The sequence below is a fragment of the Postia placenta genome (genome assembly GCF_002117355.1).
Source record: "Postia placenta MAD-698-R-SB12 unplaced genomic scaffold POSPLAscaffold_22, whole genome shotgun sequence".
Classification (NCBI taxonomy): Eukaryota; Fungi; Basidiomycota; class Agaricomycetes; order Polyporales; family Adustoporiaceae; genus Rhodonia; species Rhodonia placenta.
Window position 1 is genome coordinate 143,112 of NW_020169853.1, and position 14,651 is coordinate 157,762.

General features: G+C 55.6%; 3 protein-coding genes across 3 annotated transcripts; 1 reads left to right on the forward strand and 2 right to left on the reverse strand.

Annotated features, from left to right (window-relative positions):
• Positions 1-1,895: 1,895 nt before the first annotated feature.
• Positions 1,896-2,662, reverse strand: POSPLADRAFT_1062414 (hypothetical protein; the record flags this gene model as incomplete). Its single annotated transcript, XM_024481509.1, has 2 exons — positions 1,896-2,111; positions 2,396-2,662. The coding sequence occupies 2 exons, from the start codon at positions 2,660-2,662 to the stop codon at positions 1,896-1,898; spliced, it is 483 nt and encodes a 160-aa protein (XP_024333377.1).
• A 5,159-nt stretch (positions 2,663-7,821) lies between these two features.
• On the reverse strand, positions 7,822-8,260 carry POSPLADRAFT_1100816 (hypothetical protein; the record flags this gene model as incomplete). Its single annotated transcript, XM_024483205.1, has 2 exons — positions 7,822-8,012; positions 8,170-8,260. Coding segments are annotated over 2 exons (282 nt in total), but the record flags the coding sequence as incomplete, so codon positions are not given.
• Positions 8,261-10,604: 2,344 nt separating this feature from the next.
• Positions 10,605-12,003, forward strand: POSPLADRAFT_1062417 (hypothetical protein; the record flags this gene model as incomplete). Its single annotated transcript, XM_024481510.1, has 6 exons — positions 10,605-10,754; positions 10,807-11,274; positions 11,325-11,414; positions 11,463-11,634; positions 11,684-11,725; positions 11,813-12,003. 6 exons carry the CDS (start codon positions 10,605-10,607, stop codon positions 12,001-12,003), a joined length of 1,113 nt encoding a protein of 370 aa, XP_024333379.1.
• Positions 12,004-14,651: the final 2,648 nt, after the last annotated feature.

A 14,651-nucleotide genomic window follows, 5' to 3' on the forward strand; every position in this document is an offset into this window, starting at 1 on the left:
TCTTGTATTTTTAGGGAGAAGTACGACAGGTTTTATACTACACAGGACGCTACGACTATTCGAGAGTGGCATACGAGTACAAGGGGCTTTGCATTGTTCCTCAAGAACCTGTCTCACCGAGAGGCACATACCAAGTCCATCAGTAGAGTGACGTCATGCCGAACGCGGAGATGAAGAGCAACATATGGCCACTTCGGACCGGTAGCCGTCGTGAAGGCATGCCGCGAGGTTCGATACCCAATCGGGAAAGACCGGCTACTTCGGTGTGGCTTGGAGCGAAGCGCGCGCTTGGCCGAGCGGCGTCAAGTGGCCCTATTGTTCGCCGAATGCGGAAGATGTTCCGAGGTCTACGCACGAGGCATCGGGAAGACCGTGCCGAGCTTCGAGTAAGCGTCGCGCACCGTCGAAGGCGTCGAAGAGCGTCGAAGGCGAAATCGAAGTGTTGGGGACTGAGTCGAAGTGCCGGGCGGGATGCGAGTGCCGAAAAGAGGTGTATCGGGGCCCAGCGGGGCTCGGCGCCTATCACCGTAAACACTATCTTCTTGACATGTCCTCCTATCTGCATCTGTAGCACGGCTACTTCCGAGATGCTTCCATCTTTATTGAGGGTGCCGTTGCCATTGTATAGTGGAATTGGTTCCTTCAACTTCCGCATCTACACCTTATTTTCTGTAATGAACTGCTTGTTGATAAACTTTGTGGTGGCTCCGCTATCCACCATAGCGATTATATCCTTATGCCGTCTTTTCCCTTTGAGTCGAACTGGAATGTGAAAATGTTGGGACCCATGGTCCAACTTGTACACATTTGCAGAAGACAATATGTTATACTGGTTACACGATATACCCAGCCTGACGCGTGCGGCACAAAGCGCGGGCCGGTGATAGGCGCCAAGCCCCTCTGGGCCCTGATACAGCTCTTTTTGGCAATCACATCCCACCCGTCACTTCGGCTCAGTCACCCAACAATTCAATTTCGCCTTTGACGCTCTTCAACATCTTCAACAGTGCCTGACGCTTGCTCGAAGCTCGGTGCGGTCGTCCCAATGCCTCGCACGTAGATCTCGGGACATCTCCCACATTCGGCGAACAATAGGGGCACTTGATGCCATTTGTCCAAGCGCATGCATCGCTACGTGCCACACCGACGTGGCCAGTCTTTCCCGATTAGGTGTCGAACCTTGCGGCGTGCCTTCAACAATGGATACCGGTCCGAAGTGTCTCGTATGTTTCTCTTCATCTCCGTGTTCGGCATGACATCACTCTACCGATAGACTTGATATGTGCCACTCGGTGAGGCAGATTCGTGCAGGACAATGCAAAGCCCCTCGTACTAGTGTGCCACTCTCAATAGTCGTAGCGTCCCTTGCGTAGTATAAAATCTGTTGTACTTCTCTCCAAAAATGCAAGATCGGGTTCCCCCCTCGAGTTCAGAGCTTATAAGTCGAGTTCGCCCTGCGTCTAAGCCCTCAACTGCGTCACTTCATTCCTCGCTGCATAACCTTGAAACCTCGTCTACTGCATTTACTCATCGATACCATCTCGACAAACCTTTCGACTTCACCTATTGTCGAAAAACTGCGTTGCACCTCGAACCGCGTCCTAGCTAAGTCCACCCTATCAAATCGTGTCTCTTCCCCCTACGATACATCGAAGAGCTCCACCGAGCTTTGATCGTCTCCACTAACCACCCACAGCCTCCAAGTAGCTTCGACGACATGTCGAGCCACCTCGTACCTTCCCTAGTGTTTGTAGCCTTTTCCGAGGGTGTTTCTCGTGTTCACACCATGGGACACCTTGCTGCTAACTCTTTCTCACTAAAGATAATAACCTGCCTCTAGTCCTTTTAGGTTGTACCAGGTCAGGGGTTAGGGTTACGTAGATTGCATCACCGGATCAAAAACCCTCCTCCTTCATTGCCTGATAGTGCTCGAGCTCCTCGTGCATTGACTTCACCTGTGCCATTAAGTCCGCCAGCTCCGATTGCTCAGATTTCGCTGAAGCAGCACTTATACTTGCCGAGGGTGAAGTGATGGGGGCGCTTGTCACCACCTGGGTGGAGCCCGAGGCAACCGTAGCCCGCGCATCGGCGCATTTTGTATAAGGCTTGTCCTTACAATTGGGGCACTCAAAACACCATACCCTTGCTTCCCACAGCCGAAGCAGCTGCCAGGGAAGTTTCCTTTTCCAACGGCTGCATTGATGCTGGCCAATGCTCCGTGTGATGAGGGTGCACCACCATGTGCCCCTCCGCGTCCTCGACCTCATGCCGAGAAGAAGTTGTTCAACTCAGGCCAACGGGCCCGGCTGATGTCGAGGATCTGCTTGACCTCAGTGGCGCGCTTCTCAGCTGCTTGCCACGTGGTGAAGGTCTCGAGCTCGATCTTTCAATAAACACGGGAGGGGATGCTGCTCAGGTACTTGTCACATAGTTCCAGGTCTCCATATCTGGAACGGTCTGCCAGACCCTTGAACAGTGCAGAGAATTTTGCAGCAGTGCGTTTCTCACGGACCGACTTGTCTGCGCAGAGCTTCGCCAGCTCTACTTGTGCTGCCGCCTCATCGTCGAGATTGCCGAAGCAAGCCTTGAAGGTGGCAGTGAAGGCTGCTTCATCCCTGAAGGGGGTTGTGACCCCTTGCACACCCATCTGCACCGATGCCATTGGGCAAAGTATGGAGTGGCCCAGGCGCAGGCATCACCATCGAGCAGGCTCAGCACAACCTGCACCTTAAGTTCGATGGTTGTCAATGATGTGTTGTTCAACCAGTGGATGCGGAGTTGCGACAGGAACCTGTTGCACTCAATGATGGTTTTGCCGTCCTAGTGGAGAGGGAGAAGGAGCCTCAGGGTGTCCTTGTCGGGGGCGGTAGAGGGGGAAGACATTATTGGCGCCGGGGGGGACGGAGGACGGTGCGGGGGCGGAGGCAGCTGTGGTGGCCCTCCGCTGGTTGGTGTCACGAGTTGATACGGCATCTAGCTGCTTTTTAATTTTCCTTTTTGCGGGCTTGAACCCGCGACCTCTGTACTACCTGCCTGATATGGACACGTCGTTATCTACTGTACGATAAGATTAGATAGGACGGCAGTGCACGGCACAGCTTGGGCTCCGCTGACATAGCCGCTCTGACTCACCGGCCCCTGGGGCCGCGTCGGCATGCTGTGCACGGACCACCTGCACACGGACCAGTGCGCACAGCCTGCCCTCAACCTCTCCTGTATATAAGCCGGCCTCTGCTGCCCTAGGGACCTCAGTTTCTACCTCTTGTCCCTAGGTCAGTAAGCCTTCAGTTGTATCCTTTCTTACCTTACTAACTAATACATTTTCTTGTCCCTAGCCTTAGGTTTGAGCCCAGCTCACCATCGCTTTGGTAAGAACTAAGTCGAACGCCCCCAGTGCCTTTGTCTGGTGTTCCCCTGTCGCTTGACCCTAAGTCGCGACACTGACAGCTCGAGCGCAGAGCGTGTGTCATCGCAAATCTCCTTCAGGATTTTGAGCCGATCAGCGGCCGCAGGCATTGCAGACATCGGATTGATCCGCACTTGGATCTCAGGATTGTACCCTTGATGCAGGTAGAAAGGGGAGTGCGCGGTCGTGGAGTGAACTCGGTTGTTCAGTGCGAATTCCGCGAGTGGCAACTGCTTCGCCCAATCATCCTGCCTGTGGCTTGTGAAAGCACGCAGGTACTGCTCAATTTCCTAATTCCAGCGCTCAGTCTGGCCGTCTGTCTGGGGGTGGAACGCTGTGGACAGCGCCGGCTCGATCCCTAGTCCCTTGTACACCACATGGAGATATTTCGAAGCGAACTGGGGACCTTGGTCTGATATGACCTTGGCCGGGGCCCCATGATGCTTGAACACATCGCAGATGTACAAGTTGGCAGCACCTTCTGCCGTCAGGGTCTCATGACAGGCTGAGAAGTGGACCTGCTTGGTAAAGCGGTCAGCGGTAACCAGGATCGAGTCGAACCCATCAGACTTCGGCAAGCCGACAATCATATCGGTTGTGATGATCTGCCACGGGCGCTCGGGGATCTCGTTCGGCTTCAGCGGACCCTGGGGCTTGGCTGGGAATGTCTTGGTACGGTTGCACACGTCACAGGTGCTTACGTACTCATTGACGAATTTGGACATCCCAGGCCACCAGTAATTCCGCGACACGAGCTCCAGGGTTTTGGCACGACCACCATGACCGGCGATCGGCGAGTTGTGGTGGATCTTAACGATATCCCGCCGGAGCTCCGCATTCTTTGGGACGTACACGCACCCGCGGAACAGCAAAAGCCCTTGTTCGGCATTCCACTCCTCAAAACCCCTTTGCAGCCGGGGCGGCCCGAGGTCCTGTACCTTTTCAAGGGCCTCGGCCACCTCCCGATCCTTCTCCGAACATTCCCTGATGCGCTTCAGAAGTGACTGATCGGCCGTCACCGAGGCGTGACCGCGCCTAGCGGAGGCGATGCGGAAGCGCTCTGGCTTGAGAACCACCTGATCGGTGTTATCGTCCTCATCGCCGACCTGGTGGTCTGATCGACGTGACAGGGCATCAGCCTTTCCATTGGACGTCCCGGCCTTGTGCGTGATGCGGAAGTCGAAGCGTGCTAGGAACAGTGACCATCGCGCTTGACGACGCGTGAGGTGCTGGGACGTGCGCCAGTATTCGAGGTTCTTGTGATCAGTGACGATCTCGAACTGATTGGGCAGACCCTCGAGATAATGGCGCCAATCGTCTAGTGCCTCAATGATCGCGAGCATCTCCTTATCGTAGATCTCGTAGTTCCGCTGTGCCGGATCCATCGCATGGGATCTGAAGGCGATGGGATGCCATTTGCCGTCATCCTGCTTCTGCATCAACACGCCGCCAGTGGCATAGCCCGAGGCATCAACCTCAATGCGTGTCTCCCAGTTAGGGTCATACAACGCCAAGACTGGAGTTGTCGCGAAGAGCCGCTTGAGCTCATCGAAGGCATGCTGCTCTTCCTTGCCCCAATGCCATGGGTCGTTCCCTGTGAGCCGGTCGAGTGGTCGCGAGATCTTAGCAAAGTCTTTGATGAAGTGGCAATAGAAGTTGGAGAACCCCCGGAACTTCTGAACATCCTTTTTGTTTCGGGGTACCGGCCACTCATTAATTCCTTTTAGCTTCGTGGGATCCATTGCTACCTCATCGCCACCGAACACATAGCCAACATAGTCGACCTTGGGAACATCCCATTCGCACTTCTCAGGCTTCAGGAACAGATCATTGTCCTGAAGGCGACGAAGAACCTCGCGTGTGACCTTCTCGTGCTCCTTCTTGTTGGTGGAGAAGATGAGTATGTCATCCAGGTATACGAGGATCTTGCCACCAACGATGAGATTGTGGAAGATCTCGTTCATCATCGCCTGGAAGGTCGCGGGGGAATTGGTGAGACTGAAGAACATCACCAAGGGCTCGTACAACCCTCGGTTAGTCACAAAGGCCGCCTTCCACTCGTCACCGGCTTTGATCCGGACGTTGTTGTATCCCCATCGGACATCGAACTTGGTGAAGAGCGTGGCACCGCGGAGCTTATCCACCATCTCGGCGATCAACGGCAAGGGGTAACGATTTTTGACCGTGATCGCGTTCAATCGGCGGTAGTCCTGTACGGGTCGAAGCGTCCCTTCCTTTTTTTTGATGAAGAAGAAGGGGGATGAAATGGGCGACTTCGACTCCCGTATGTAGCCCTTCGCTAGTTGCTCTTTTAGAAACTTGTCTAGTTCCTCTTGCTCGTTGTTCGACAAGGGGTACACCTTAGAGTGGAAGGTCGAGTAGCCGGGCACGAGTTCGATCGCATGATCGTATGGCTTCCTTTCGGGTAACCGTTCTGATGCTTCTTTGGAGAAGACATTCAGGAACTCGTGGTACTGTTTAGGTACCGACTCCTCGGCGGTCTTAACGACCTTCTTTTTGATCTCCTCCTCAGCAAACAGCTGGGAGTATGTATGTCCTGCTGCGACGAACAGCTGAGGAGCGCCGGGAAGCGTGACACCTTGCTCCCAGGCTTCGATCAAATCGGCTTCGTCCCACTCTACCTCCACCGGATCTTCTTCGGGTTCGAAGTCTGGGAGTACCTTACTCCGGCAGGCACCTATAACCGACCGTTTGGACTTCAGCGAATGCCTGCGTGCCGTGGGCCTGACCCCCGTATCACGCACAGTCGTTGCTTGCTCCATCCGGTTAGTTTTCCTGGCACTGCACGTCTCAGGGCATCGTGATAACTTTAGGGAGCCTGACTCCCAGTCAATTTCAGGGTTGTGCTCTCGTAGCCAATCCAACCCGACGATCACATCCTCTGGACCTATGTCCGTGACCGTAAACACCGTCTTCTCGACGTGTTCTCCTATCTGCATCTGTAGTACGGCTACCTCCGAGATGCTTCCGTCTTTATTGAGTGTTCCATCGATATTGTACAGCGGAATTGGTTCTTTCAATTTCCGCGTTTGTACTCAATTCTCCGTGATGAAACACTTGTTGATGAACTTCGTGGTGGCTCCACTGTCCACCATTGCAACTATATCCTTGTGCCGTCTTTCTCCTTTAAGGCGCACCGGGATGTGGAAATGCTGGGACCCATGGTCCAACTTGTACACATTTGCAGTTGCCAATACATTGTACAGATTATTATTACGCGGCCCGACGCGTGCGGCACGAAGCACGGACCGGATCAAAAAGACTCCTCCTTCATTGCCCGATAGTGCTCGAGCTCCTCGCGCATCGACTTCATCTGTGCTATTAAGTCCGCCAGCTCGGAACTTTCCAATTTCGCTGAAGCAGCGCTTGTACTCGCCAAGGATGAAGCGACGGGGGCGCTTGTCGCCGCCTGGGTGGAACCCGAGGCAACCGTAGCCTGCGCGTCGGCGCATTTTGTGTAAGGTTTATCCTTACAATTAGGGCACTCAAAACGACGGTACCCTTGCTTCCCGCAGCCAAAGCATGTGCCGGGGAAGTCTCCTTTTCCGACGGCTGCATTGATGCTGGCCGAAGCTGCATGGATGGGGGTGCACCACCATGTGCTCCTCCGCGTCCTCGACCTCGTGCCGAGAAGAAGTTGTTTAGCTCGGGCCGACGGGCCCGGCTGATGTCGAGGATCTGCTCGACCTCAGTGGCTCGCTTTTCAGCGGCTCGCCACGTGGTGAAGGTTTCGAGCTCGATCTTGCGATATACGCAGGAGGGGATGCCGCTCAGGTACTTGTCGCGTAGTTCCAGGTCCCCATACCCGGAATGGTCCGCCGGACCCTTGAACAGCGCGGAGAACTCCGCCACAGTGCGTTTTTCGCGGACCGACTTGTCCGCGCAGAGCTTCGCCAGCTCTACCTGGGCTACTGCCGCATCGTCGAGATTGCCAAAGCGAGCCTTGAAGGCAGCGGTGAAGGCCGCTTCGTTCCTGAAGGGGGTTGTAACCCCTTGCACACCCATCTGCACTGATGCGAGTTGGGCGAAGTAAGGCGTGGCCCAGGCGCGGGCGTCGCCATCGAGCAGGCTTAGCGCAACTTGTACCTTAAGCTCAATGGTCGTCAACGACGTGTTGATCAACCAGTAGATACGAAGTTGCGACAAGAACCTGTCGCATTCGATGACGGTTTTGCCGTCATAGCGGAGGGGGAGGAGGAGCTTCAGGGTCTCCTTGTCGGGGGCGGCTGCAGGGGACGACATTATTGGTGTCGGGGGGGACGGAGGACGTTGCGGGGGCGGAGGCGGCTGTGGTGGCCTTCGGCTGGCCGAACTTCGAGAGGAGCGAGTGCTCGAGCGGCCTCTCGGCGGAGTCGGCGGTGAAGGCACCGGAGGAAGTTCGGCAGGGGGGTCACATACGTCAGGGACTGCTGACGCGGGGGCGAACGCTGTCGGCGAGGCGGACCCAACAGAATCCTCGGACTCGGACTCCGAGACTCCTTCTTCACCCTCACTCTCCTCAGGCTCTGGCTCTGGCGCAGGGTCTGGAGGCAGATCTCCTCGCGCTTGATCTGGATCGGTGATGACAGTTTGAGGGAGACGGGAGCTAGGGGAGACAGGGCGAGAGTGCCGCGAGGCTAATCGAGATGCGAGGGTGCTTCGGGGTCCGAGCGGGTGTTGCGCTCGTCGGATCGCTTTGTAGCGCGGGTAGTCCTCTGGGATCGATCGGGGGGTTCGGTTCGGGCACGGTTGCTGCTCGCAACGGTAGATGATAGTCTCAGGACCGTCTGGGATGTAGACGTCGACGAGGTCCTGTGAGTCGAATGCGTGGACTTGGCCTTGGCAGGCAGCCACGTTGGATGGGGGGGAGGAAGGGGAGGTGCGCGTACTACGAAAGGCCGTGCTATACTAGCTTACCCCTACGGCGCCCGAGATGACACTGAGATTCGTAGTTCACGTAGGGCCCAATACTGCTTTTGACTATTATGCAGCAGGAACCAAGGCTACGCGTCCGTGAGGACAAGTACCGCCCACTGAAGTGCAGGTACTGAAGAGTTTGTCTCTCGAGTGTTGGCGATGTATTGTAGGCTATCTATGTATCGTAGTGTACCGTATGGGTGCGCACCACCCGACCTATGGGAAAGGAAAGTGAGTGTGGGGTTCCGAGAGAACGCCGGTCGCTTTGTGGAGTTTCGACCTAATGTCGCGACTTGAGGTCGAGCGACAGGGGAATATCTGGAAGCGAGGGGCGTCCGACTGGTTCTTACCGAAGCGATGGTGAGCGAGGCTCAAACCTAAGGCTAGGGACAAGAAAGTATATTAGTTAGTATAGGTAAGTAAGCAGATACATGGGAGCTTACTGACCTAGGGACAAGAGGTCGAAACTGAGGTCCCTAGGGCAGCAGAGGCTGGCTTATATACATGGGGAGATAAGGGCAGGCTGTGCGCGCTGGTCCGTGCACAGCTGGTCCGTGCGCAGCTGGTCCGTGCGCAGCTGGTCCGTGCGCAGCATGCTGACGCGGCCCCGGGGGCCGGTGAGTCAGAGTGGCTATGTCAGCGGAGCCTGAGCTGTGCCGCGCACTGCCGTCCTATCTAATCTAATCATACAGTAGATATGATGTGTCCGTATCAGGCAAGTAGTACAGAGGTCGCGGGTTCGAGCCCGCGAAAAGGAAAAAATTAAAAAACGGCTAGGCGCCGTACCAACTCGTGACAGAGGCAACCGTAGCCCGCGCGTCGGCGCGTTTTGTGTAAGGCTTGTCCTTACAATTGGGGCACTCGAAGCGTTGGTACCCTTGCTTTCCACAGCCGTAACAACTGCCAGGGAAGTTTCCTTTTCTGACGGCCGCATTGATGCTGGCCGAAGCTAGGTGTGATTGGGGAGCACCACCACGTGCCCCTCCGCGTCCTCGACCTCGCGTTGAGAAGAAGTTGTTCAGCTCGGGCCGACGGGCCCGGTGATACAACCTACGAAGCCCTAACCCCTAACCTGGGTGCGACCTAAAGGGACTAGAGAGACGGCTTATAGTCTAATGAGAGGGGAGTTAGCAGCAAGGTGTCCCGCGGTTCGAGTGAACACGAGAAACGCCCTTGGGAAAGGTTACGAATAATGGGGAAGGTACGAGGGGGCTTCGACACGTTGTCGAAGCTACTCGGAGGCTGTGGAAAGTTAGCAACGATTGAAGCTCGGCAGAGCTCTTCGATGTATCGTAGAAGGAAGGGACACGACTTGATAGGGTGGACTTAGCTAGGACACGGTTCGTAGTTTCTTCGACAATAGTCGGAGTCGGAGGGTTCATCGAGACGGTATCGACGAGTAAACGCAGTGGACGAGGTTTCGAAGTTACGCAGCGAGGGACGAAGTGACGCAGTTGGAGGCTTAGACGCGGGGCAAACTCGACTTATGAGCTCTGAACTCGAGGGGGGAATCGGATCTTCTTTTTTTTGGAGAGAAGTACGACAGATTTTATACTACACAGGACGCTACGACTATTCGAGAGTGGCACACTGGTACAAGGGGCTTTGCATTGTTCCTCAAGAAGCTGCCTCACCGAGAGGCACATACCAAGTTCATCGGTAGAGTGACGTCATGCCGAATGCGGAGATGAAGAGCAACATATGGCCACTTCGGACCGGTATCCATCGTTGAAGGCATGCCGCGAGGTTTGATACCTAATCGGGAAAGACCGGCTACGTCGGTGTGGCAGGGAGCGATGCGCGTGCTTGGATGAGCGGCGTCAAGTGGCCCTATTGTTTGCCGAATGCGGAAGATGCTCCAAGATCTACGCGCGAGGCATCGGAACGACCGTGCCGAGTTTCGAGTAAGCGTCGCGCACCGTCGACAATGTCGAAGAGCGTCGAAGGCGAAATCAAACTGTTGGGAGACTGTCGAAGTGCCGGGCGGGATGCGACTGCTGAAAAGAGGTGTATTGGGGCCCAGAGGGGCTTGGTGCCTATCATCTCCTCCCTATTGAAATTTGGACTGCCCTCGGTCCTCCACGTGATGCGAGAAGCGCGATGGTCGTGAACGGATCGAAGCAGCCTGGCAACCCGTGTAGACTTCGAACGCCACGTGGCCGGCGCTAAATGCTGGTCGGAAAGGGGTTATAAGCAGGGTAGACTTAGCCTCATTTTCCCCATCCCATCGTTCCTTCGTCGCTACCTCGTCGCCCTCTCTCGTATACTCGCTGCTTCCACGATGTCTGCTCGCTCCGCCACCCCTGCCTCGACGCCTTCGCTCGTCAACCGCCGCCTCGCCTCGCTGCTCGTGGTCCTCGAGGCTCTGCCGACCGCCGACGCCGCGCTCGACGTGGTTGAGGAGTGGGCGCAAGATTTGTCGCCGCTCGTCGTAAGTCGCTCGTAATCTGCATAACCCAACTAACCGTTTTGTTTTCGAATAGCTTGCCTATCGCAAGGCCCTGGGCGCCATTTGCGACGAGGAGACGGAGTTGCGCGTCGCCGCCGCTGTCAAACAGCTCGCCGAGCGGGCGTCAGGGTCGTTGGTCGAGTGGGCGCGCGGCGACTGGCCCGAGCTCGCAACTGCCATCGACTCCGAGGTCAAACGACGCCTCGAAGAACAGAGGCGCCTCGCCGAGGAGGAAGCACGACGCGTCGAAGAGGCCGCGAAGCGTGCGAAGGCCGCCGAGGAACGTCGCCTCGAAGACGAACGGCGTCGGAAGGACGAAGAGGACCGTCGGAAGCAGGCCGAAGACAAGCGTCGCGCACAAGAGGCCGCCGATGAGGAGTTGGCGCGGATTGCGGCCGCCGAAGGCCTTCTCTCTGACCCCGCGCCTGCCGGTGTCGACAAGGGGAAAGGGCGCGCAAGGGTCGACGAGGAGGTCACCGAGTTGTCGGATGACCCTTCGATCGTAAGTGTTTCTCTTCTACCGTCCTTCAATTACTAATCTTTCTTTCGTAGAAGACTCCTCGGACGGTCAAACACCCGTTCGCAATGACGGAGGCCGACATGGCCGCCGCGGCGATTGAAAAGTGTCAGGCCGGACAGAAGGTACGTTCGATGCTCTGTCGAGTCGGTTCGAAGCTAACTCTTTGATAGTGCGATCGTTGCGCCGGCTACCGCTCGGCCCCGGTCAATTGCGTGTGGGTCGAGAACGCTACGACCTGCGAGAGGTGCGCGCAGTTCCAACAGGGCTGCTATTTCGACAAAGTGTCTGTCCTGGGCAAGACAAAGAAGATGCGCGGCGGGGGATCAACCACCAAAAAGCGCAGTAAGTGGTTTCTTCTGGTTGTCCTAAACTTTGGCTGACATTGTGGTAGTTCGGCCGGCCTCTCCTGGGCCTTCGATCGCGGACTTGGGTGGTTCGAAGAAGCGCCGAGTCGACGATCCTCCGCGCCCCCTTCTATGACTGCCACTCGATGGGGCCAGCCGCCTCGGCCTCGAACAAGACGACCTTGACGCGCTCGACCTCGACGATGAATCTCGGGGGATCATCCACGTCATCCGCGAGGAGCGCGCTCACATCGCTCGCCGTCGAGCGCTCCTACATGACATGGACCTCGACCTCCAGAAGATGGAGAAGGCCGCGCTTGCAAAGGGCGGAATCGGTTTCGTGCACGGGGCTGTCGATGAGGAGTAGGCGATGGTGCGGGTCGTATTTTAGTGTAGTTGTCCTCATGTCGTAGAACATTGCGTAGATGGTCGAATGGACAATGCGCCCCTTGGCCTAGATGGAACCTAGCGGGAACTAAGAAAAGAAAATGAAAATAAGTGTTCGAAGCCTGTCGTAATATGATCGAAGGACATAGAAGGCGAAATAATAACGTTCGTAGCGAAGGAAAATGGACTTAATGAAACTATAGGCTCAGTTTGTCATCACCGCCTAGGAGGACTCGTCTAAGGTGAGCCTCCGCGCAACGGTCGAATCGAAGCGTTCGTAGAACGTCGAACGATGTCGCGACTATCGAGTTGAATCGAAGATATTCGTACAAGGGGTGGTCTGAAACGTAGGAGAAAAATCAAACATATCGCGTAACGTGAGAGCAGGAATGGAGAGAAGAAAATACGTATCGTGTTGTACGAGTAATAAAAGGGAAGAACCTCTATTCGTCGCGTTCTTCGGCTTCTTCGACTTCATCATCGTCGTCGTCGCCTAGAGAATTCGATAGTTCGAGTTCTCGAAGACGCTCGGTCGAGACATCTTCGAGATCTTCAGGGATTGGAATGGATTTGCGCGCGAAATACGGAATGACGCGGAAGGCTGCGATGGGTCGATCGAGGACTGTACTGTCGAGTTCGCATACGATGTACGCGCCGCCCTTGTTGCACGAAACAACGATGAGGGGGCCTAGGTATCGCGGGCGCATCTTGCGGTTGAGGGACTTCTCGATCTTCGTGTTGCATATGAGCACTAGGGCTCCGCGTTTGAAGTCGAAATCCTGGATTGAGTGCTCGTGCTCTTTCTCAAAGCGAATTGCTGCAGTTCGACGTGCTTTGTAGACCTTCGAGTGGAGTTCGGTGACTTGCTCGACGCATTTCTGGAGCGCAATGGCCCTTCGGGCAATGAGATTGGTTGTCAAAAGGACCGAAGTTGGTGGTGGTTGCAGGTACGTAGCTTCGACAATGTCGAGAGGAATGAGCAGATGGGTGCCCGTAACAGCGAAGTAGGGTGAGCAGCCCATGCGTCGTCGAGTCGTGATGCGCTCGGACCAAAATACAAAGTACGCAGCTTGGGACCATTTCTTCTCATCTCCGTCGGCTGTCTTGAACAAGGCTTGTCGCGTGCTGAAGTGCGGACGTTCGACGAGACCGTTCGCCCTCGAATTGTACCCACTGATTCGAATATGGTTGATGTGGTATTTCTTCGAAAGGTAATCGGCCGCCTTGATGAACGCCGTACCGTTGTCGGTGACGATCTCACTGAGCGTGCCCCATCGACAGAGGATGTCTTCGAAGATCCAGTCAGCGAGGGCCTTTGCTGTCTCTTTTCGAAGCATTCAAAACTCGGGGTAAGTCGTGAGCGAGCATCTACCCTGGACCAAGTACTTGTATCCGCCCGAGGCCGGCATGTGCATTGTGTCGATGTGAATTTTCGCGAAAATGGGGGCTGGTACTGTGACAGTTGGAGGAATGAGGATTTGACGCACTTGTCGAGACTGGCAGATATGGCACGATCGAACGAACCAAGCGATGTCGGCGTAGTGGAACGGCCACCAGAATCGCTCATTGACGAAGGCTCGGGTTGCATAAATTCCTCGATGCATGGTGCGGTCGTGGCATTCTCGAAGTATTCGAAGGCGATCGCCGGGCTTGATGACTAGCTTGTGTGCTCCGTGACTGTCCTTGCGCCAGAGGGTGTCGTTGTCGAGGAAGAAGTGCATGCAGTACTTGATGAATCCTTCGTAAACACTTTCGGAGATGCCGTTGGGCTTTGCTAATGTTCGATGAAATTCGAGCACGTCGTCAAGCTTTGCATCTGCGAGTTGTGCTTGCTCCGATCGAGGCACTAGCTTGTAGCTATCCTCCTCCCTATTGAAATCGGAGCCGTCCTCGGCTCTGTCATTCGTGAAGATGGCTAGCAAAGGGACGGACGGGAGGGGCTGAATCTGATGAACGAAAGAATGCATCTGGTCGATCCAATCGTCGAACTCTTCGTCAACCTCATCTTCGATGACATCACCGGGTTGAGCTGTGCGTCGAGAGAGGCCGTCGGGGCCATGCATTGTACCGGGGACGTGGACTAGTGTGAAATGGAATGTGAGAATCAAGACAATCCACCGGTTGATACTTGCGCTTGGGGCTGTCGCGACTTGAGGTCAAGCGACAGGGGAAGATCTGAAAGCTGGGGGCGTCCGACTAAATCTCACCGAAGCGATGGTGAGCAGCGCTCAAACCTAAGGCTAGGGACAAGAAAATGTATTAGTTAGTGTAAGGTAAATGAGAGAATACAGGAGCTTACTGACCTAGGGACAAGAGGTCGAAACTGAGGTCCCTAGGGCAGCAGAGGCCGGCTTATATACATGGGGAGATTAGGGCAGGCTGTGCACGTTGGTCCGTGCGCAGCTGGTCTGTGCGCAGCATGCCGACGCGGCCACGGGGGCCGGTGAGTCAGAGCGGCTGTGTCAGCGGGGCCCGAGCTGTGCCGTGCGCTGCCGCCCCATCTAATCTAATCGTACAGTAGATAGTGACGCGTCCATATCAGGCAGGTAGTACAGAGGTCGCGGGTTCGAGCCCGCGAAAAGGAAAAAATTAAAAACGGACTAGACGCCGTACCAAGTCGTGACATTA